The following is a 25,234-nucleotide window of genomic DNA, read 5'->3' on the forward strand; positions in this document are numbered from 1 at the left end:
CCTGCCCTTTGGGCAGGGGGCTGGACTCGATGATCTCCCGAGGTCCCTTCCAGCCCTAATGTCTATGAAATCTATGAAAATAACAAGCCTAACTTTTTGTAAAACAATCCTTACTTGTGCAATGAAAGTATGAAAACTGGAGAAATTTTAAAAGCATAACTTGCACTTTATCGTTTACTCTGATTTTCCCCCGTATGCTACTTGTGAGTAATGGGGATGGAAATCAAATTAGTTCGTTCCATTTTAGTCAGTTTCACAACTGGGTTTTTTCATGCACCAGTTACCACACTGCTAGATTCCCATCACTTTCCAGGGAATGTTTCAGCCTTCCCTTTGCTTTTTAAACCTTTATTATCCTATTTCCAGCCTGACTTGGAAAGCACCAGAGATGTTGGAGGTAGAGATGTCAATTGTCACAAGATTATACATCCAGAGATGGAAAAGGCCTAGAGAATCTGGGGAATTACTGTTCACATTTCTCTTATCACAAGTGTGTAAATATTGGAGACAGACTTCTGCTGCAAGTTCAAATGTAATCCAAACTTTACCAAAGTCAGATGGCATTCAGATCTGGAACTTTAGACAGCAATGGATTAATGACACACCTGGCCTTTATAATTGATACCGTTGATGTTGCCTGCTGAGAAGGAATTTCTGGTTTCCTATTAGTAGAAAGAGATATTTGTCTGAAATCAGGAGGAAGGTAGGGTGGGTGGAACCGTAGAGACTAACTGCTTCAGAGAGGCATAAGCTTTTGTAGGCATGAGTCTACTTTGTCAGCATCTGCGGTACACTGTCTCCTACAAAAAAGTATGCCTCTCTGAACCAGTTAGCCTAAGGTCCCACCCTGCCCTACCTTCTGCCATTTCCTATTGCATGTATCACTGAAAGCTACTTGCCTACTTTACTTCAGCTGCTAACCAAGTTGGTAGCTTTAGTATAAGATTTCTTTTTCAATAAAGGATTCTGTGCTTTTATCTATTTTGTACCTCTAAAATGATTCATGAAATAGAAAGGAAGCACCATAATTAGCCTTTCGCGCCTCTAAGAACCATTGCCATTGCTTCTTTGGCAGGTTTCCGTGCCTTCTGAGATCTCTGCCAATTAAGCGCATGCCGCTGTGTTCTCAAATGATGCTATTTGCTTTAATAACGTGCTGTTTGTTTTCCTGATATATTTATTGCAGTTTAATTTGGTCAATTTGTTTAGTGTGCAATAAAGCCCTTTGACTTCTTTGCTTCCACAGCTTGCACAGCAGTCAGAACTGTTTGGAATATAACTATATTTTAAGAAGCTAGCCCCTTTTTTCTTGCAAGTGAATGTAATGAACAAACCATATCAGCCCTGTCAGTCCTGAAATTACCTTCCTGCTGTTAGGATCTGTCTGTGTTTCTGCCAAATTTTGCGCCCATTGGAAATAATGGAGGTTTTCTTTCTGACTTTGATAAGATAGGGCATTTTAAACCTTGACAGCCTGTCAGCATTTACAGCCGTTAGCATATTACCGTTATTTATGTATTCATGTTTCAGTAGCCCCAGTGAATCCGACCCATGGAGCAGTGAGTTACGCACTACTCCAATGCAAAATAAATGTCTGGTCCTTGCCCCAAATACAAGGAACACATAAATTGAATAAGTTCTCTGGCTCTTACAGTTTTCTCTTTTGGAAGGGGAGATTTCCTAATGCCTGTGATTTTGTTTTCAACAGAAAGGAGGACAGTCCAGAGCTCACCTCATTGCCCAGGAGTTGATGTCTTCAGAAAAAACGTGAGTACATCATTATCATCTGGCTGTTATTTTGTAAATGCAGTTACACGCTCCACCCCTGCTTCATTCAGCATTAGCTTGGTGGCAATTAATAATGTTCTGTCTTTTTCCACAGATACGTGGAGATGCTCCGGCTGTTACATACAGTAAGTAAATCATTTTAATTGTTGAAACCTAATTACCCTCTTACTTAGCTATAATTTAGGAGACAGAAAAAGCATTTAAAAGAGTGAGGTGAATTCTGCTTGGAGTGGCTTACAGCTGCGAAGCACTTGCTGAGGCATTGCAAAGAAATCTGTCATTTGATAAACTGCTCTTTCTGTAGATGCCAGAAGTCTGGAGTTTTCATAGGAAAAGCCTCAGGGCAACGGCTTGTTTGCAGAGGGTATTTTTTCCTTTAAAGAACAACATTGAATGTGTAGGAAAGAGAAGGAAAGCAATTCAGAGGAGGATTGAGATATTATGATTGAGAAAGGAATGACATTTCAACATTGAGAAAACACAGGCTAAAATAACTGTGATATTTAGTGATCTGGCTTGTAGAGGGCCTGTGTCAATTAGCATTTGGTCCTGTTTGACTTTGCTCCCCCTAAGTCTTGCTTTTTGAGTGAGGGGAAAAACTAAACCCAGCTACTACAGCTAGACATGGCCTGATGCAAGGCTAGAGCAGTTACATGATAGATAAGGTCATGGCTACCTCAAACAGATGCAGGTAGCAGGGTAAAGTCAGTATGGGCAGAACTTGAGTTTTGCTCCCAGCATTATAGAAATTAAGGACCAAAACACCTAAGGAATCATCCCTGCCATTCCTGGCTAACACAGGACTGCTCTGTATTACGAATCCTCCAGTGTTTTGTTCACACTAGTTATGCGTCCCAGTCAATGGGGCTTCCACTACTACACAAGAAACTATTCCACAGTCTCATTCATATTTGAGAGGCAAGAGGAAATGGCTACCAGAGCTGTCTATAGAGAAGAGCATACCCACTGAGGAATAAACCCTTTGACAATACTAGATATAGCAGACAGTTGTCTTGATGGAATTGGGAAATCAGTCAATGGAGGGAGATGTCTCTCATGAACTACCAAATGATGAGATCAACAGTGCACTGCTGTCTCCTTATTGTGTCTGTCTTGGGTAAGTTGCCAAAGCTGAAATAGGTCATCCCAGGCTTGGACAGCAGACTCAAAAGGAGAGCCACCTCCAGTGTGACCAACACTTTGCAGACAGTTGTTTTTTTAGAAGCTGGAGACTGATGGGCCTGCCAACTGGGAGCTGAACACTGCAACAGGCTTAACTGTTTAGTGAGAGTTTCTCATGATATGGAGAAGTTGGTAAAAACTAATTTAGTTCCCTGTCCTGTGTGCATAGGGGTTCCCACCAGAACAAATTCCAGTTCAGGAAAATGTACGATTTGCAGAATTCCCTATATAAGCGAGGCCTCTGTGTTACTGCTGCTGGGCTTTGTTCTCTGGAGAGAAAGAGGAGGAAGGCCACCTCGAGAGAACCTCTTATTGGCTGAATGGGCAACTAAAGTTCACTTCAGCCATAAAGCTCTGCACTGTAGACCTGGTACCAAGATGAGGGGTGGGAAACAAGGTGTACCTAACCCGACTCTCTTAGAAGAACTGAGAAAAGCAGCAGCTTGAACACAAGGGATATCAAGAGCAGAGTTCATCAGCTATGAGAGACAGGAGATGCTTTTGTTTTCAGAGCACCAGACTGGCTTGGTCTGCACCAGGTTGGTGGGAGGAAGACAGAGAAGCCTTCCTCTCTGTGTTGCACCATCATGAAGGGACAAGTCAGCCTCTGTCCTTTGGTCCTCTGCATTGCTAGATTCCCTATACAAAGCAGAGCAACAGCAGAGCTGGGTCCAACATTGGGAAAAACATATCCCACACCCTGGAAAAGGGTGTAGCTGACACCTCTTCAGCCCATGGTTTCTAAGTATCTCCACACTGCCTCGGGAATGTACCTCTGGGACAATGGGCTCCCTAATACATTGGAAGAATTCCATATAAGGCTCCAAAACTGAATTTGATGCCGAGGGCAGTGTTGTTGTAAATGAATTATTTGGGTGTTATCACAACACGCGCCAGCAAAAACTATTGGGGAAGAACAGAAAAAGTCATTTTTGTCTCTCCTCTCTGTGCTGGTAGTTGTGCCAGAGGACAAGGCTTTTGTTTTATGCCTATGTTAAAAGGCTTGGGTTTAGAAATGGTCATGCGGATTACCAATGGTTACCATTCCAGCTGGAAGGACTCCTAACCACTAGTAATCCATAATAAAAAGAACTCTCATAAAAATAACAGCTTTCACTGGTTAGGAGAAAACTCTGTTTCAGCCTAATTTTATCTACTTCAGCGCCACAACGTTGGCTCAAAGGCATAAGGAAATGAAAACAAAGAAGGGTTTCCAGATCTGGCCCCAAAGTTTAAACTACTTACTGTTCTCCTGTCAAGAAACTAGCATAGTTTCCACACAGCCAGTGTATATTGCAGAAACTGTGTAGCATTAACGGTAGGTTTGTTTGCCAATATTGAAATTATGTTTTAAGATGTGAGGGAAATTGGCCACGTTTTCATGATGATTAAAACATAAGACTTGGATCGGCTGGCTAATGTCATTACAGCCGAGAAAGGATACCTGTGATAGCCATGTGAGGATGCTGGAAGAGTTTCTGAGTTCTCATTAATTTCATATGGAGACGCTCATTTGGTTTCAATGTAAGTGTTGGGTTTGTACCTGAATGTTGTATGAAATGATCTTCAGCTGGGATTTCATTGTCTTTCTTGCCATCCACTCATTCATGGAAAAAATCCTGAAGGATTCATTATGTGCGTTTCCCTTTGGGCTTTATTATAGCAATTTTTTTTTAATGTACAGCAACAGGGGAAGAATTTTACATTTAGATTTCAAATGCAAGGTGTGCCCACACCAAAGCCTGGCACCCAGACATTTTTAACAACTCCAGATGGGCTTCCAAACTTTAGGGTTCTCTTGTCCCCCTCACCATCTCCATTTCACTGAACCGATCCCAAGCCCACAAGTTTGATGTTAAACTTGCAGCTGTGAGCAAGCTCAAGTGGTGAGATGTTTCAGCTGAGTGTTTTAGTTAGTTGGCATTATTTCCTTTTAGTAACATTGCACACAAAAGCCACATTAAAATATTATGAAGGTTATAAAGTCAAACACCCAAGGGTTGAGAAAAGCCAGAATTAGTGCATCTACATCTCACCTTGGTCCCAGCTGTCCCCTGATCATAGTGTTCATCCCAGGCAGTAGCCACAGAAAAAAAATGACTGTTCCTGTTCTTCCCAGGGTGAAGTGCCATCTCCTTAGCTTTAGTTTGTGGCATTTGTTCACACTGGAAATGTGCCCCTCCATTATTCATAAAAATATCTACTCCTTTAAAGTCCAAAGACTGTAGGTGACTGTTGTCAGCGGGAAGCTATTAGTTTGGGTTTAGCAGTTACCTCTTCATTGGTTCTGTGGATTCATTTCATGGCTGTGAAGAGTTCATGGATAAGTGGATCCTTGAAAGAAACAGCACAAGAAAGAAGGGATCTGTCAGAAGAGGCTTTTCTCTCACTTGTTGGTCATTAGTTCAAATCCTCCTCAGCTTAGTAGGCTTTGAAAGTTACTGTGAAATGAGTTTGGTGGTCTTATTTCTGTCCTCAATGCCTAGGTACTTACTCACAAGCAAACATCCTCACAGTTGGCTTCTGCTGCTGCTATGTTTGTTGGAGATCACATCAAGGTGGCACTCAAAATGACTAGACAGTGGGGATGCTCTGACTGCTGCTTGTTATACTAAACATGTTCATGTTGGCATTACCTTATCCTCCCCCACTGCCATTTGGTTTTTATATCCACATGCTGTTTCTTGTCATGGATTAAGACTGTGAGATTAAATGAGCAGGATTGGTCTTTTTTGGTACCATTGGGTCTTCTCCCTTGACTGAGGCCTGAGATGTAACCACCATGCAAAAATAAAGTAATAATAATGGCTAAGGCATAGTCCTCTTTATGTATTTAAATATGATTGGGAATGGCTAAGCCTGCTGAAAACATTAGTCTGCGGTGTACCACAGGTTGGAGCAACATTACATTGCACAGCTGAAGAGGTTGCAAATAATCTAGCGTGTACAAACCCTCACAGCTACCTCAAGACATGCAGGTACTGCCCAAGGAAAGAGGAATGGAAGGTGCCCCCAAGAAATCTCAACTGAGATAAGCTATTCTTGCTCATTTTATTATCATCCACTCGCTCAGCAAAACATTTTGAAAGCACTATTTTTAAAGTCTGATACTTTTTTTTTTTTTTAAACAAACCTGCATCTCAGTAATAAAAACTAAGAACCAAGCCACACCCTGGGTGGTTTTTTGTGGAGGAAGGGTTTTGTCTTAAGGCTGCAGCGGGAGCATTTTCCATATCATTTCCAGCCTCAGCCGGGGCTGTGATTCGTTCAGCATAACAGAATCTGTTTGGCCTTTCAGCAGTGAGTTTAATAGATTGATTGATTGCCAAAATGATGACATTTCCAGACGCCCACTCTGCTATTGAACTGAAAGAGTAGAAACATTGTGTTAGCTCTGTATCAGTTGGCATGGTAGTCACGATAATGATCTGAAGGTTGAGTTGCTGTTTGGCCTACTCCAAGGTAATGCAGTTCTCCGGAGCATGTTCATTAGAGGGCTCACACCAGACCGAATAGGCTGGTACTTCCGCTTCAAAGATGCCCTTAGACTCTTGGTAACTGGGCACTCTTTTCCAAAATGTTTATTTGCCTTCCTCACCACTTCCACAGTGACTTAGATCTATTAACACATTTATGTAATCCAAGTTGTATTTGGCTTCTTTTTTCCCCTCCTTTTACATTTACTGCAGAAATGTTTCACAGCCAACTCTTTCTCCTTCCCTAAAAACTCTACTCCCCGCTTGAAGGAGTAGGAGACTAATTTTTGTTTGGACTCTCTCCTTCGACCAGTTTGGTTTTACCCGACAGAGTACACAGCTCCCACCAGCCAAGTCTGTGAAACATGGAGACTTTCAAGAAACCCCACTATTTCAAGATATCAAACTGTAAGGGAAATTTATGCCTTATATATTTTAAGGTGCAGCTAGATTTGGGGGTTTGATTTCTTGTGACTTGGAGGGGCTGGTTCTAAAAACTGAGTTCTGAGATGAGGAGAGGGAAGGGTCTAGAAATGAAAAACAACCAACCAAAAAAAACCCCAAACCCAACTCATCAATTTCTGGACAAAAAAAAGTCTGACCCTAAACCCTGAATGACCCAATGATATCTTAATCACTATTAAAATGGAAAAAGTTGGAAGAGATCATCTAGTGAGTGACTGGATGAGGCATTTTTTTTTCTGCCACAGATTTTTGGAGACCGTTCCAAGTTCTGTTGAACCAATCAAGTGATTATTTTCCTAATGAAATGCTTTAGTGAATGGGGAAGCCTGTCTAAATGAAGAGCTAGTTTGCCCGCTATACTGTGTGAAACCCTTGACAAAAGCATAAAGAGGCAGAGTGTCAGGGAACAATAGTCCTCACTTTCATTAGGCTGAATGTTTTTTCCCCTTATTTATTTATTCATTGTTCTCCTCATGTGCAGTGGGAACATAATTCGGTATGGGCTGGAGAGCTTTTGCAGTGGGAAAGCTAAGGCAAAATGGCTGTCAGACCATTCTGTATATCCCTTTTAAAAAAAAAAAAATCACACTAGCACACTTGGCACCAGGACAGTTTCCTGGTAACGAGCCCCACTAATAGAGCATTCAAAACGTGCACACTTCAGCTTGCCAGTTCTTGAATTCATTGCAGCATTTTGGATGAGAGAGAGAGAGAGAGCGAGAGAGAGTGTGTGTGTGTGTGTGTGTGTGTGTGTGTGTGTGTGTTGTGTGTGTGTGCATGCGCTGAGGTCAGGGTCCCTGACCTAGATTGTACCCAGCAATGGCAGGATAAGAGACTAATTGTGTCTGCTGCAATAGTCAGAATTTCCTGCCGTTCATCTGGCATTGTCTGTGCTGGGCTCAGTAATGAGACGTTTCAGAGGATCACTGCAGTGGAGTGCATGGGTCACTCATTCTGCCACCATAGATGGGCTGCTTTTTAATTTAGAGGTGCCATTTTCCATTTCAAGACCAGGAGGGAAGTTGATGGGCATAATGAGGATGCCCCAAAGTGCCATCCGCAAGGCAAATGTGCCTCACACCATAATGGGAGGAAGCCCAAGGCTGCTCTCAGTTTTAACATGAAGATCTGCTCAGAATACAATACAGATGCTCAGAATAACTGGAGCATTGCATCCTGTAACATGCTGGGCCCTGCTGGCCACACCACCATGTTAGATGGGAGGGTAGCTGTGGAAATCTGCTCCAGTTTAGGCTATTGTTATGATCAGTTTGTGTGCAGACTTTGGACAAACTTCATGCCCTCTAAATTACATTCCCCCTAGCTCTTTCCAAGGGCTGAATGATTTCTCCCAATATTTGTCTTGTTTGTTGAAAGAATATCCTTTGGAGGCAAGGAAAACTGTATGTATAGGAACATGAGGCGATTTCTTGAATATGCAGATCTTTATCAACTGTAAAGCCCATAAGTCTGAGAACAAGGCAGGAGTTTTGTTAGAACTGGGGAAAGCTCTCCGTGTATAGAAATGACTTCTGCAGCTGAAATTTTAGTTTCTCCACCTGGGAACAGAGTCGTGAAAAACAGCTGCAGTTTTCCATTCATGTATCCGGTCAGCTCATTCCCACCCCGCCCCCCTTTTTTCTGTTATGTTCCTTCAATTTCCCTTCTCTATTGGAAAGCTCACAGATCTCACCCAGAAACAGAATAGTCCTGGAGACTTATAGGAAAGCACTAGGCATAGTTGTATTGTGGACTAGTTCTTCAAGATCATTTTTACATACCTCACTTAAGCCTGGTCTGCATAACAGAGTTTAGCCCCCAAGAGAGCTCATTCCACTGGAAAAACTGAGTGTCCCTACCCTCAATGCTCCCTGGCAGAGAGACATGGCCCTTTCTTTCTGCCAGCACAGCTATGTCACCAGTGCACCTGCAAGAGGATGCCTGCTGTTATCCGGCAGAAGGTGGCTGAAAGCATTCCTGCACCTTCTGCTGGCTCCTGCCATCCCATTTGCCTTCTAGGCTGCAACTCACGCCCTGGTGGCCCAGCTGCTACAGTGGAGTTGCATGGGACCACCTGAAGGTGCTCCAGCCCATTCAGCCTAATGTCCAAGGTCCTGTAGGTAGGAGAAAATGCACAGCTGCAGATTCTGCTCAGCTGCTCCAGACTGCACCTTTCCAACCCTGCACGCTATTGTACAGGGAACACTTATGAAGCTTCTCCCACATCTAGCAAGACTGAAAAGGAATTGGAATAGTACAAACTCTTGACCCATCTATCTACATAGTTAAACCTGCATTACCAAACCCCATTGTAATATTGTTGCTGGTTATCACCTTCCCCGTTTCTTTATTCTGGTGCTGTACTGTCTCTCTCTCTCTCTCTCTCTCTCTCTCTCTTTCTCTGCACCCAGTTACATGGCTGAGATACAGGGATCATAACTGCCATTATGATGGAGCAGCATCTCATACGCAATGAGCTCTACCAGAAGAATTAATAACACAATTATAATGATGATGTATTAAGTGATTGCTTAGCATTCCCTGCGTGATACTGGCAGTCACATTGCAAGATTTCTTATTTGAAGCAGTCTTTAGTCCAGCATCTCTCTTTCATCTTTTCTTCCCTTCAAACTCCCTGACTTTCTTTCTAATGTAACATAATCTATTCTATCTGTGCATGAGACAAACAGGCAGGTATCCAGGATTCAACCAGAATTGCTTTACCTTGCATTATTTTCCAGTAGCAGTGAGAGCTTCGGATAGCACAAAACCCCACTAATACCTCAACGGAAAGAATTTATAAGCATCTCAAGTAGCTTTTCCTGCTGGCTTCATCCCTTGCCTGAGGTTGTTGCTTAGTGCAGTAGAGATAACAATTTTGTTCTATTTGACTGCAGTCACAGAAGGTTAAATGCTATAGCCCAACAGGAGCTAAATAGTAGAAACCTGAGGGGGAAAAAAAAACACCACAAAATGCTTGAGATGTAACTAGCTTGCATACTGGTCTTTGAGTATTCGTCACTAGCATACTAGTGGGGAATGCTGCATTTGATGGCTTGCATCCTGCACCAAAGCAAACTTAGCCCAGTGTCGTAGGAATCTCCTCTCATCTAATGTAGGCTTGATGTGCAAATTTGTTAAATGAACAAAGTTTGGGGCATTTTTATAAGTGAATCTTTAATGATGATCTGTTAGACAAGATGAAATCCAGGGGATCACAATTATATCAAAAGTCACGGCTCCTAAAACTACTACTCAAGTGAATTCCACGTTTCTCACATGCAGCATATCCTAGAATAAGACATGTTCCTTGTTTTTGAAAAGAAGAGTGAAAAAAAAATATATCTTCCCTTGTAATAAGCAACTAACTAGTAGCAGCTGAGCATAGTCATTGCTCTGCTCTCTGTGGATGACATGAAGACTTTACTTTTGCTTTTGCTGGGAAGCAGCAGGACAGCTCTTATCATATGTCTCATATGTAATACATACTCTGATTTCCAGCAGCTGGGTTTTGGGAAAGAAAAAAAAAAAAGGGTGTGTATTGTATGTGAAACAATATGGTAATTATTAGTGCTCTTTTGTATACCTATACCACCTTTTAATCAGCTGTGTATATATGTACAAATAAACATGAGGAGTTGGATTGTTTCCTCTTCTTGAGTAGTTCATTATTCTATGAATACTCTTGAAAAAGTCAATGAGATTCTCATAGAGTAACATAAGTATAAGTAAAGTAGGTCCAAAATATATGTAGCCTAAATTTTCAGCAGATATTAAGGCTCAGAGATTGTGTGCGTGCATTTCCTAGGAAAATATTTCCTGAGAATTGCCAATGTAAGCACCATTGAAAAAAGCCATTAATTCTTTTTGCTTTTCTGATAGCTTCTCTTTGCTTCATTTTCCTCTTCTTTAAAAGCTAACTAATTTAGTTATTTCTAAGACTTCTGTCAGGGTAGTATCAGAGTGATGCTGGAGGTAATAATACTTTATTCACAAGAGTACTGAGAAATTCAGTTCATGAATAACGTTGAAGTTCTCTGAGATCCTCAGGTGGAAAGTGTTATATGTGCACACCACAAGTACGTATGTATGTATGCACCAAAAATTAAAGGCAAAAGATTTGCCTCAGGGAAGCAAATTTTAATGCCTGACTGCTGTAAGTGAAGGTGTACCACCTACCCAGCTTGTCATTTGCTTTTACATACATGTGCAAGCAGTAGGGCAGTTTTTACAATGTACATGCAGGTCCAGTTGCCCACATAGCTGAAGACAAGATTGAGTTCTTGCTGGAATCAGCCATCAGGAGCACAGCCTGGAAGTGAGTGGCTTTAGTTCATGCCTCTTTTAAGGAAGTTTGACCCAGCAGGAAATTATCAGATTCAGTGGCTGGTACCTTATGTGGTTGGCTGTGATTTTCAGATGATGAATTTGGAGACCTTCAGGTGCCATGATTGATTAGAGTTATTGAGACTGCAAAAGCACTTTACCTTTGATTAATGGCTTTCCAGGCACTTAGCACTTTCAGCAATGGCATAATTTTTTTCTGAAATGGGTGTTTATAGAGATCACTATTACGCTTCATTTTTTGGTATTAATCATTAGGAGACTGGCTCCCCCGACAATTACTATTAAATAATTACTCTGATAATTAATGATAATCACGTAGGAAGTTAATGATTAATTAAATTCATTGAGCCGGAAGTGGGAAGGTGGTTATTCTTTTGTTCCTCTGTGGCATAAAATGGACAGATATAGTTCTATAGATGGTTCTTTAGATTGGCTAACCAACCTCTAACATTATAATCAGTTACTTAAACAGATCTGAGATATGTAAATCACAGAGAGTATCCTTTTCCAGGCAAAACGGACAAGAAGAACCCTTAGAATTATTTCCCTTTTCCAACCTGGGTACTCACAGTGACTGAAAAACTTTTAAAGGTTAGCAGATTCATTCAATTAGCAGAACCCAGAAAGGCACTAAATTGGACCTGGAATGGAATGGAATAGCTGTGATAGAAGTATCAATGCTGTAATCATATAGCTAGGGCACAGATTTGATAATTAGATCTGGCCAGTTTTTTGAAGTTTTGATGAAAAAAAAAAATCACATGAGGAAACACCTACAAAGTTGATGGAGAATCCCTGAGCTGAATTTACTTAGGGCTGACGAAGCTTCTGACGGCTGTTGGGGGAAGTTTGCAAAATGAGTTTTGTTCCTGTGACATGTGAATTGCTGTGTATGCTACAAGTGGCATTAATTGGCTGTTGCCACACAGAAACCAAGGAGTGAATAGACTGTAGAAAATACACTTCTCTCTTCCCCATAGAATTCTATGTTCAGGGTGAAAGAAGCTTGCTCCTTCGCTGAATATTGTGTACCAGTTCTCCAGCAAGAATAGTTCAGATTTCCATAGTGTTAATCCCGTTCCTTTCATCAGCATTCAGATCACAACTATAATCTCTTCAGCTGTTTGGAAGGAATGCAGCACTCTAAATCCATGCAACTACACTGATTAACAGGAGTTAAAGATCTGGCCCATCGAGTTATTGGATGTAACCTATGTTAAAACTGAGTGGGTCATCTTCAGAGTTTGTGGGCATTTATAAATGGAGATTACCAGGCTTTATGGAAGGTCTTCCTTTCATGCGCATCTCTAATATGTAAACTTTCCAGACCACTTGGATGGATACAAATGGAGCCAACAGGTTTTCAGGCGGTATCTCAGCAATTCTCATTAATACCAGGGGCACAGCCAAGCTATGAAAGCAAAGGAGGAAAGGGATTGCAGACAGATACATAATTAAATAAATATTATGATGACTTTTCTTTTTTGGCCATAAAAGTTTGCAGTCCAGACTTTGACTTTTGGGGAGTGGGATTCCCAGGTAGTGAAAGAATCTCAGCCTACCCAGTGCTGCTTCAGAACTGGAGAAAAGATGCATGACATCTTTTAATGAGATATACGACCCTAGCATTTTCTTTTTATTGAGCCCTTGCTTCCTTTCAGGGAGTATTTGGCCACACCACATACAGTGGGGCAGAAGGCCAGGAAACAGTCTATGAGTGGAAAAATCTTGCTGCCATGTCTATTAACTCACTCAGCAGAATCACCTTCTCATGGATTGTTAAAACAGCTGCAGTTTTCTTCCTGATGAATGGGCTTAATAGGCAAGCACAGAATGTTTTTAATGTGTCTTTTTAAAAGATCCCTGAAATGTTGTTTTTAATAATAACTCACTGTTTGCACAGTAGCGTGTGAAAAAAAGATACACACAGCATAGATTTGCTCACACCATTAGGATATTGTATGCGTCTGCCTCTGACTGAAAAGCAAACCACAGCTTGTTTGAATGTACTGAAATGGTGCATGCTGACAACTTTTGGTCATTTGGTTAAAGCAGCGGGCTGGTAGAAAGCAGACCTGGGTTCCATCATGAGCACTACCATGCCTTGCTGTATAATCTCGTGTGCCGCATGATACCAGTGAGGTTCCAGTTAACTGATGAATCGTCTTGTCTTTACAGTTTCACTGAAGCCTTCACTGAAATTATATTCTCGTACTTTCAACAGCTCCTCCTATTCATCCTATGTATTGCTGTCAGGATACAATGAAATAGAGCCTTTATATCAGGTGGTGGATTCTCCACAATTTTAAAATAAGTTAGGATGTTATTCTAAAAGATGTGCTGTAGTTCAATTAGGAATTAATTTAGGTCCTATGGCCTGTATTAATACAGTAGATTAATGTAGTGACCACAGTTGCCTCTCTGGCTTTATAATCCATGAATCTAGGTGCCACTAAATACCACTTTTAAAGAAGACATTTGAAAACTGATAAAGGTTTGGCTGACTTATTACAAAAATGGTAGAAGATCTGTGGGCAACACAACATTGCTACACTACATTGCAACATCACTACATAAGAATTAAACGTTGATGTCGGGACCCGGACTTGTCAGACAGCATGGCTGTGTTGGGAAGCGTGCTCCAGTAGAGCCTCGTGAAGAAACTCCCAGTATTGAGATCCCAGTATGCTCTTTTCATGCATTCCCGTCAGTACCGATCATGTATACACAGTGAGGGACTTTAAGTCTTCACACCATTTGTCTTCCTGTTTTGTACCTTTTTGGTGCACCAAATGCCCTTTCATCATATTCCTGGAGGATATGCCTTTTTGAATGGAAGAATAGTTCAGTTCCAATGGCTCGTTTAATCTGAGGCTTCTCTTAGATTACAACCAAGGTTCCCAATGTGGACCATCATAGCTTTTGTGATATGGATGCTTTTTAAAAGTCACCACTAAGGGGGTTGTAGCATGGTGTGCAAATAGCCACATCGCAAAAGCCAGCACTGCTGAAAGACTCAGCAGATGAGTACAGTGAACTGTGGAGATTGAACTTTGTTTTGTCCCTAAAAGTGATTGATGTGGGCCAAGTTTAATACACATTCATGGGGAAGTGTGCAAGAAGGAAGATCTAATTGTGCCTGAATTGAACCTGTTCTGTGAAGACAGGGTTTCTATTACCAGGCCTGCTGGTCTGATGCTTCACAACTCTTGCCCCAGCTCTCCCAGCAGGATTCCTAGGGATGCTAGGTACATATTTAAACCAGTAAACAATCCCCATCCTGACAGCATCTGGTTTGCTAGTGTGTCTTTGAGACTTCCACAGTACAAAATTTCTGCAGACAAAAACGATGCTGGAGTCAGGGCAGGAGGAGAGGTTTATGGGTGGAGAACCATAATGAAAGAAGCAGGATCGCCTGTGGTCAAACAGTTTTTTTCAGTGTCTGTCTATGTGACTTACCAGGCTGCTGTATCCCCATGCTGGCTTCACATGTGTGCAAGGGGCTAGTTAGCTATGACAACAGCTAATGCAGCAGCCCCCTCACTTTACAGCCACACACACAGACACACACACACACACACACACACACACACACACACAAGCAAAGGAAGGTCAAATAAGGACAGATAATCTCTTTATGAAACAGGAAGCTCTGCAACCTCCCCACCTGCAGCTGCTACTCTGTGAAGAGTCATCAAAAGTTTTCAGACCCCACAGTTAACAGAGGTCTTTCAAGCTGGCTTTTCAATTATTTTTTTCCATCTCTCTCTCTCTCCCTCTGCAATAAAAACTCCAGACACTTGCTTGTTGATTGGGATGCAAAGGAAAGATTGGAAAAGGCTCCGAATGACTTTAAGTGATTCCGTATGGCTGTCCAGCTCCTGCACTCATCCCCAGCTGGAGTGTGCTGCCAGTTTCTCCATTGCTCATTTATTTTCACAGAAAATGTGCAGTCCAGCTATTTTGCCTGTCAAGACCAGATTGGCAAAAGCAGGAAATTCTACTGCAACAGTCCTACCTGGTCCAGACCAAGGAAGACCCAGCTGCCTGGCTCAGACTTATCTCTGAATATATCCATTTTAGGGAAATCAAGAACACCAGTTGTATCTATAAACAGTTCCTTAGGATACTCTTAGGCTATTCAGAAATACTAGGCAGGTATTTCTAGACTAGGCACTCTCTCGATAGTATCAGCAGCAACACTCAAGAGTGATGTGCTGGAGTATTGTTTCGCAGTCGTGCCCCTTGCCTGGCCATTTAGAATTTTCTCAGACTTTGAACTCCTTCAGGTCATAGTTTCCTACCTACCAGCAGGAGCACAGAGGATCTGGAAGTGATAAATCAAAGTAGCTTCTCAAGGTAGCTTTGTTTTCTAGTCAACCCTGAGCAGAAAAAAAATGCTATTTATCCATTATTGTCCTTATATCCACTGAATTTAGTAGATGAATTTGATGCAACAAGGCCATCTTACATATAATACTTTGCCTAACAGGCGACTCACAGAATCACTTTCCTTTTCCTGAAAAGGCAACAGGACTGAGCACTACTAAGCAACACAACACTACATTAGACAGAAGAAGCGTGTGTTTGAGACTTCAAAGTTGTGGCTGTAGAGTAGACTTGAAGTAAAGAAAAACAGGAGGAAAAACCACTAGAGCTTTTTAATGGTCTTATGAGAAAATTAGACACTTCACACAGCCTTACCCCAAATTCAACCCTCGTGTAATTGTATAGACTCCAATATCATTACAGTAGTGATGCTCTTGGACCATTGCATTTATTTTGATTTCTACAACTTGGCTGCCAGAATTTCATAAAACAAACACCATTTAGGTGGTTTAACCCATGGCTTTAGCAGTTTGGGTAATTCATCTCCTGCCTTGCGTCTCATACACTCTCAAAAGATGCACTCCCTGGCTACCCCCAAAGCATTACCTCGACATATTTACAGTTAGAGTCTTTGGGAAAACAAAAGAGATGAGCAAAAGTCAACAAGCATCCATATCAAAGGAAGAGAAGAAACAACATTAGGGAATTTGATTTATAATCCCAATTACTCTGTCCGGCTTGGCAGTTCTCCCTGAAAACTCTGTGGTAAGACGTTTCAGAGTGATCATGCGTTCGGAGCCCACTTAAACCAGGGGTGGGCAAAATGCAGCCTGCAGGCTGGATCCAGCCCACCGAGGGATTCTGTCTGGCCTGTAATAGGTCCTTCAGTCCTGCCTGGTCCAGGCGTGGGGGGTAGCCCGGACCGTGGCATGTGCACCCGGTCCTGCTGCTCCCAAGCGTGCAGAGGCAGTGCAGCAGCTAAATATGGTGCCTCACTCTGCCCAACTGCTGCTGCCAGTCTCTGCTGCTGCTGCCAGCCCCAGCCCCACTGCCCAGTAACCTCAGCCCATTCTCCCTGCACTGACCACCGGGGCATGGGACAGAGCAGGCAGGTGGGTAGGGTCTCCTTGGGAACCGAATCAGGACTCCGGTAAGCAGGGTGCACTCGGCTGGGTGGATGAGATGGGGCCACGGGCAAGCAGGAAGCAGTGTTCAGGAGTGAGACAGGCAGCTGGGACTAGGACTGGGGCTGGGGCTGAGATGGCGAGGCAATGACAGTGGAGGGCCAGGGGGCAGCCATGTCTCTGCCCGTGGAACCAGCAGTGGGTGCAGGGTGAACGGACCCATGGTCAGATAGGATCAATTGCCCCCGTCTTTCCCCATCCTGCCCCTCGTGCTGCACCAGGCTGGGTCAGCACCCCCCACCCCTTACCTGCAACAGCTCACCAAAACTCCTTAAGTGGCCCTGCAGCCCAAATAATTGCCCACCCCTGACTTAAATTTGGGTTCCCATATGTCATGTGAGTTATATTTTCATTATATTTCCATCAGTGTAACATATGGACTTCACTGCTTTTCATGAAAAATAAAAGATACCAATCTCACTGATTTCTTTCATCTAATTCATTCTGTTGTATTTAGTGTCATGATGGCATTTCAGGAATGTACACATTTTGTAGCCTGATGTTGGTAGCAATTACCATTAAGTCAAGGCTAATTATGATGAGTGATATGTCATAATGAGACTATAGGAACAGGTACTAAGACTATTATATTGTGCTGTCTTTGTTTTCTAAATAGACTCTGAATGTCTGGTGTTTTGGTGTCTGGAGTTCAAAAGATGGCTCTAACTGATCCTATACCATGAGTTGCAAGAATAAGTTTGCTAGCCCTAGTCTTTGACTATCTTCCCATCTGAGACCTGCTGTAAATTCCTCTAATAGTATCAGTTGGATGGGTAATTTTTCACTTAGTCCTAAACTGCTGGATAATTTGCTGCACACTGTTAAATATCTGCATATTCCACACTGGAGGTGCCTGCTTTTCACTACTAGGGAAAATTATTCCTGTGGGCATATAATTAATAAAACATATTGGGATGAAAGGCACTTTCCAAATATATTGTAACAGAACTCAGTTGCATTGAATTCTGTATTGGAAATGCCTGTTTTTGAAGCTGAATTTATATTACCCCCTCCTCACTCTTCCTTCTATAAGTATGGAACTGGATTCAGTGACACCAGTTCTTGATATCTTATCAGAACCCACAAGATATTTCAGGTTTTCCATAAAGGCCCAGCAGCTGGATTCATGGAGTGATGTGAAAATCAGGGCTTTTGTTTTTCTTTTTAACTTTAAGTCTGGGAAATGCATGAAAATGTGACCCAAGTACTCTCAAAAAGTTCATAAACCAGAAAGTAAATGCAAAGAAACTCAAATTATTATTTTATTTTATTTTATTTTATTTTATTGGGCTTTTTTTAAGAAGACAACTAAACATTTTTTAGTATCTCCTGGGATTGGCAGTTCTATGCCCTTTAACCTGAAGGTAACAGTAACTGTGAAACAAGTGGATGGAAGAAAATGTATCCTGTGCTCTACTCCCCTTTCAGTCATGACATCCATATTTGTGGTGCATCCTGTGCTCCCTAGAAGGTTTCTTGGCTCTTTATAAATGAATTTTTGGAATTTCAAGATTGATTATAAAAACTAAAGATTCTCTCTTGCCTTGGACTCTGTATGTCTCTTCACAGGATTTCTATGAGGCAGTCTTGAAAGTGCTTGGGGATGAGGATGAAAGTGAGGAGAAGGAAGCGAAGCTGAAGCAAGGCTTGAGTGAGCTCCCTGAAATCTATATGCTGCACCAGGAGATCCTGGGGGAGCTGGAAGAGAGAGTCCTCAACTGGTAAGTGATTGCCTGGCTTGATGGCTTCAGCTCATCCTCAGAAGTTTGAAAACACTTTGCTTCTCCTTGTCTGTGTAGTACTTTCAGGAAGGTTAAGAGTCCATCAGAAGAAGATGTCTACGCAAACTGAATGGCCCATTGAACTTGTATGTTTAAGGCACACCACTTTCTATAGCCAGCATCACATCCAGTACTCTTTGACTCCCCAGCCCATGTGATCAAGTACTCATTTATAGTTGGAAGTGGCCTTTGCCATAAACCCAAGGCAGGGTTTAAACTCATACCAACAGAGGTATAGCAAGATGCCTTAACTACTCAGCCACCACACTTCTGGAAGGAGAACAAGCTAAGCCTCTTTAACAAGTATGCTGTATGAGGAGCGCTAAGCTTGCAGAGATACGGTAGGTTTGGGAAAAATATTTTATTCTCATATCTGAAATGTTCACATACTGCTTTTGTATCCCCCACTCCAAATACAAGCATCTCAAAGTTTCCAAGCAGCTGTACAGTAACAAACCATTGTGTACATCCCAGAACTTCCAAGTAACCTCCTTGATAGATGTGTGTAACTCCCGGCTCACGTGCACTGTCATTTCCGATCTGTTTCTACCGTGCCTAGCACCCTGGGACTCAAAGTGATCAAGATCTCTAAATGATTGTCAAAAAGCGGAAGAGTATGGATGAAAAGTGAGCCACAGACTCAGCCGCCACACAGATGGAAAAGGGGGGAGGGAGAGAATCCTCCAAAACACTCACAAAAAAAAGAAAGAAAGGTTTTTCCCCAGTTTTAGATGCCATGAAAACTGAATTAACTTAAGATACAGAGATTCCCAGAGCAGCTTTCTAACAATATAGTTTTCAGCTAAAGGGAAAGGGAGCCCCTGACACAATGAGGATAAGACTTTGCCTTGGCTGAATTTCCAAGGTTAAAACAGAAGCTTCCAAGGCTGCTAAGGACCTTTGCCTAAACTGGGGCTTCCCTAAATGGACTAAATCTGTCCACAGTAGAACCAAGCTCTACCTAGGTCTTCAGAGATGGAGTATATTTTCTAAGCTGGTCAGGCCTCTGCCAGCCTCAAACTGGTGTCTCAAATAACTGAGAGAAATCTCTGCCTAATCCATGCTAACACCCCAGCCCCCATGTGTGTCCCAAAGAGCCAGAGCAGACCTCTACTAAGCCCCAAATCCCAGGCTATTCTGACTCATTCAAAGCTGGGGCAAGTATAGCTCCCTAGCCCCACCCCCACTATATTCCAGCCAATCAGCAGTCGTTCTCATTTAAGGCTCACTTTACTTCAGCTTTTCGCAACAGGGTGCCTACCATAGTTATCCTGCATTCACAGCACGGCAGCCCTGATCAGCCTTACAATTACAAATCAGAGCACATAACGAACAGAGGCATTGTGTGTTGGTTTCTGTTTGCCAAAGGATCATTAGAAATGACAGTGAATTGTTAGAGCTATTCTGGAAGTGAAGATACTAGATAACAAATCACAAGCTGCCTGTTCCCAGTCTTCCTAGCTTGCAATGATGCTACTGGGGTACAAAATGCACGGTCAGTGAAAATGGGCATTGACTTTAGCTCCGAGTACTACAAGCCCCACAGCCCCATAGCCAACTCCGGCTCTAGCTGTTACTCCCCAGGCTATATTCTCATTGCTGTATTCTCTTACCATCCTGAAACTCCCAAAGCAACTCTCTTGGCCCATTACCACAATCCCTTGCCTGGACATGCCTATGGACTTTACTCAGAGGCAATTCTGCAATGCGCAGCAGTGTCTTTGCAGCCTTGGGTATGGACTGGCTCACTTCCTGCTAGGGATTTCTCTTTGGTAATAGTTAAATGCTGCACTGTTGGGTGCTGAGTAGACAGGAGTGGAATGGCAGTCCTGAGATGGCAGGGGTCAGGGTGGGAAAGGAGCTGTACACGAAAAGGATATGAGGATGTAGCTTTTCTCCCACTAATGCCAGAACCCAAAACAAAGATCCTCATTCTCTCTGGAAGAACTGGAAAATTTGCTTAGAGAAATGTGAGCCATCTCCCCCAAGGAAGATATTCTGCCAAAATGAAGGTTTTTCTGCAATAGGTGCACTTATAGTGAAGGGACAAGCATCAGAGAAGGGCCATTCTTTAGCGGCTCAAGCTGATGGCCAGCACTTCAGTGCAGTTCCTCATTTCCTGCCAGTTAAACCCAGGCTGTAGCTGAGCGCTTGCAATATCATTCCCTGTTATGGGGCTGATGAATAGAATTTGTGTAACCAGTGGGGCTTTTTTGTTATTTATTTCTTGTTCTTCTCTTTATGTGGCTTCAGGGAGGAACACCAGAAGGTGGCTGACATTTTTCTCTCCAGAGAATCAAGGTTCAACCACCACACAGCATACATTATGCAGTTTGATCGGAATTTGGCTTTGCTGGATGAAACCTGCCTTAAATCTTCCCAGCTGGCTAGTGTCATCCAGAAGTTTGAGGTAAGGTCTGTTTTGGTCCTTTCCTCACATTAATTTATGGTTGCACTGCATTGCTTTCTCAAAGATATTCCTGTCTGCAACTCCACCAGCATCCAGGTTGGGTATAGGGGAAGAATCTAAGTGATAGGTCTTAAAACACACTCTGGAGGTTCACCTAGAGGGACATATCTCTGTGTGTATATGGGCATACACATATGAATATATTTCCAGGGGTGCATATGTATGCCAGTATGTTTGTACACACACACAACCACAGGTGTGTATAAGAGTGTGTTTGCTCATGCATGTGTTTGTCCATACAGACATGAGTATCTTTGACTCCCATATGTAGTTTCATAGTTGGTAGGGTTGGAAGGGACCTGAGCAGATCATCAAGTCTGACCCCCTGCCATGGCAGGAGAGTACTGGGGTCAAACGACCACAGCTTGGTGGCTGTCTGGCCTCCTTTTAAAGACCCCCAGGGTCTTGCCGTTGTGCTGACAAGTAGGGGGTTCCCCAGCCTGTAGGTCTGCTGCTGGTTCTTCCTCCCCAGGTGCATCACCTTGCACTTGTCAGTATTGAATCCCATCTTATTCTCATCTGCCCACCCCTGTAACCTGTCCAGATCCAATTGTAGTCCATCCCTTCTTTCTAGCGTGCCCACTTTTCCCCACAACTTAGTGTCATCAGCGAATTTGAACAAGGTGCTTTTCACCCCCTTGTCCAAGTTGCTGATGAAGATGTTGAACAGTGCGGGCCCGAGGACCGAGCCCTGGGGGACCCCACTGCACACATCCCTCTGGGTTGAAAATGACCCATCCACCACCACACTCCGGGTGCAGCCCTCCAGCCAGTTGGCGACCCATTTGACTGTGTCGGTGTCAACACCACAATCTCCTAATTTTTTAACAAGAATGGGGTGAGAGACAGTGTCGAAGGCCTTCCTAAAGTCCAGAAAGACTACATCCACCACGACTCCTGGGTCCAAGGATTTTGTGACCTGGTCATAGAAGGCCACCAGGTTGGTCTGACAGGACCTGCCTCAAATGAACCCATGTTGGTTGTCCCTAAGCATACATTCCCCTGCTGGCCCCTTGCAGATGTGCACCTGGATAATTTTCTCAAAAAGCTTCCCCAGGACCGAGGTAAGACTAACAGGCCTATAATTTCCTGGGTCCTCCTTCCTCCCTTTTTTGAAAATGGGGGCCACATTGGCCCTTTTCCAGTCCTCTGGCACCTCGGCAGAGCACCATGAGTGCTCATAAAGCCATGCCAGGGGTCCTGCAATGACCTCTGCTAATTCCCTCAGCACACTGGGGTGGAGATCATCAGGACCTGCTGATTTGAACACATCCAGTCCCTCCACAAGTTCCCTGACTAGGTCCTCACTGACCCTGGGCCTGGGTGCACCTCCCCTGGGACCACCAGGAATCCTGGTGGGGGGGATGACCTGGTCCCTGCTTAGAAAAATGGAGGCAAAGAAATTGTTAAATAGGATAGCTTTGTCGTCTGGTGAAACCACCAGATTTCCTAGCCTGTCTTGCAGAGGCCCCACATTACCCGGAACCTTCTTTTTGCCCCTGTGTATTTAAAAAAGCACTTCTTATCGTCCTTGATCTGGGAAGCTAGTCCCAGCTCCATCTCCACCTTGGCCTTCCTGACTGCCCCCCTACAGTCCCAAGCAATGGAGGTATACTCCTCCCTGGTGATGGCCCCTCCTTTCCATTGGGTGTGCGCCTCCATTTTAGGTTTAAGACATTCCTGGATGCTTTTGGTGAGCCATGGGGGCTTTTGAGCACTCTTGCCCCCTTTGATCCGTGTTGGGATTGTCACCCTTTGGGCTTGGAGGATTGTCTCCTTCAGGAATGACCACTCTTCCTGGACTCCCAACTCCCCTCCCCTCCAGGACCTCAGTGCCTCCCTAACTAGTTTCCTTACCTCAGTGAAATCTGCCCTCCTGAAGTCCAGGGCTGCTGCCTTGCTGCAGGCCTTTGCCACCCTGCACTGGATGGTGAATCCCAGCAGGCAATGATCACTGTCACGCAGGTGGTCGAGCACCCTCAGCCCCCTCACCAGGTCATCGCTTGTGGCCAGGACCAGGTCCAACAAGGCATTTCCCCTGGTGAGACTGTGCACCTCCTGGGTTAGGTGGAGGTCCTGCAACACAGCTAGGAACTTACGTGAGCAGTCAGACCTGGCTGACTGCTCTTCCCAGCAGATGTCCGGATAGTTCAGGTCACCCATGATGACCACGTCCTTTGACTTAACTGCCTCCATGAGCTGGCCTTAGAATTCCTGGTCAAGCTCTTCCCCCTGTTTGGGTGGTCTGTAGTAGACCCCCACCGCAAAGTCCCTTTCCCCCCGACCCCCTTGTATTCTGACCCAGAGCACTTCAGTGTGCCCCTCCTCTGACCCAGTGCTGTTTGTTGAGGATGTGTATTGCTCTTTGATGTAGAGTGCCACGCCCCCACCTTTCCTCCCTGTCCTGTCCCTCCTGTACAGCCTGTAGCCTTTGATGTTCACCGCTCAGTCGTGCGTTAGATCCCACCACGTTTCAGTGAGCTCCGCTATATCTGTATTTGTGTTTGCTAGCAGGAGGGTAAGTTCCTCCTACTTGTTCCCCATACTACAAGCATTAGTGTATAGGCATTTAAGGCCTCTTGAAGGTGTATGCACCGCCCCCCTAATCCCAGGGGCCCCTATCCAGGCCCCTGTCTCTTACCTGGGTATTTCTTATGCTTGTCGTCAGTCTTGGATGGGCTGTTCTTGTGGGCAACACTTGGTTTGATGCTCCAAGGCTCCCTCCGACCTCATCCTCCCCTTCCCCCAATGACCCTAGTTTAAAGCCAGCCAGAGGAGATCAACCAACCTGAAAGACAACACATGCTTACCTTTGGGGGAGAGGTGAAGCCCATCCCACCCGAGCATGCAGGTTTATATTGGAGGGATCATTCTAATCCTTCGTTTTCTCCCTTTGTTAATTAACAAAGCCCTTTGACTACAGAGATATGGTAATTCCCCCCATTATAATCTCTTCCTTTTGTTTCTGTCTGTCTGTCTCTCCATCTCTTTCTTCCTTTCCCACCACATTCGCTTTTCTTCCCATTAAAACTGCACTCCTAATGTTTTGAAAAACCTCTTACAGTTCCTTCTGCTGCTTCCACCCGCTCTCTGCGCCTCCTACTTTTCTGTTGGAGACCATGTGCTTAAGGGGAGCATAGTGACAAGGAAGCAATAGGAGCAGAAACGCCTTCACAGAAGGGCACTTTGGGAATCAGTTATTTTAGGTTCTACTCCCAGCTCTCTCACCAATGCACTGTGGGGTTATGGGCAAGTCCTTTACCCGTTCATAGAAAACAAGTGTGTTTCTCAGTTGTATTAGCTCATTGAGTTCAACATGATTGAAAAACCCTGTTTGACTATGAAGCTGAACCCATGACAATTGGCAACTTTTAAAAGTAGCTCCAACATGACAAGCTTATGTGTCTTCACCTCTGCCTTGATGGAGCTTTCAGTTTTGTTAAGCTAAACTGATTGATCCAACATGATGGCAAGCCAAACCCTTCTTTGCTCATCAATAAGGGCCACTGTATTTCATTTTCTCACTTTTAAAAGGGGAATAACAATGTTTACTTGGTTGACAGGGAGGCTGTGAGGATAAATGAGTTAGTGTACTTTAAAGGTTATTTAGAATGTCAGCTCCGTGGGGTATGGATCATGTTTTTCTGTGCAAGGTGTCTGAAATATTAATAATAATAATAATAATTCATTTCAAGAGCATTTGCTAACAGGTACCTCATGGCAACTGCTGTTATCTCCTGTCATAAGAATAGGGAAAGTTTGGCATTTCTCACTCCACCGTGCTGACCCTTGGCAAATGCATCTTTTTCATGACAGCCACCATGCTCCCCATCACTTTCAACCAATCCTCATTATTATGTGGGGGTCAAACCCTGTTTCCAGTGAAGCCAAGTGGGGCTGCTCATATGAATAAGGAAGACAAATTTGATCTACACATTGAATAGCAACCTCCATAGTACAGTATATGTATCGCCAGCGGTCGTGCATCACAGGACCTTGGTTATCCCATTCCAAGAAGCGTGAACATCTCAATTTGACTGTCCTTCCATGTCATCACTCCAGAGTGTGGGGTCCCCCGCCCCATCCAGAGAGGCTTCTAATCCAAACAACACCAGGAGTTATTCAATGCCTACCTGGATTGGGCTCTTACTCTTATCTACAATGCCTAGAGCATAAACCCATTCCATTTTTCTTGTCAAATTACCTTTGGTG

The 25,234-nt window shown here is 43.6% G+C and overlaps 1 protein-coding gene across 1 annotated transcript in view; it reads left to right on the plus strand.

Moving 5' to 3' along the window:
* FGD5 (FYVE, RhoGEF and PH domain containing 5) overlaps window positions 1–25,234 on the plus strand; it is a 145,906-nt gene that overhangs the window by 75,509 nt on the left and 45,163 nt on the right. The window contains exons 4-7 of the mRNA XM_019536536.1: window positions 1,709–1,767; window positions 1,883–1,913; window positions 18,341–18,492; window positions 20,806–20,962. Of these exons, the coding sequence (XP_019392081.1) occupies window positions 1,709–1,767; window positions 1,883–1,913; window positions 18,341–18,492; window positions 20,806–20,962 (399 nt within the window). The remainder of the gene's footprint in view (window positions 1–1,708; window positions 1,768–1,882; window positions 1,914–18,340; window positions 18,493–20,805; window positions 20,963–25,234) is intronic.

Source organism: Crocodylus porosus, unplaced genomic scaffold (genome assembly GCF_001723895.1).
Source record: "Crocodylus porosus isolate Cpor-Errol unplaced genomic scaffold, CroPor_comp1, whole genome shotgun sequence".
In the NCBI taxonomy this organism is placed as follows: domain Eukaryota; kingdom Metazoa; phylum Chordata; order Crocodylia; family Crocodylidae; genus Crocodylus; species Crocodylus porosus.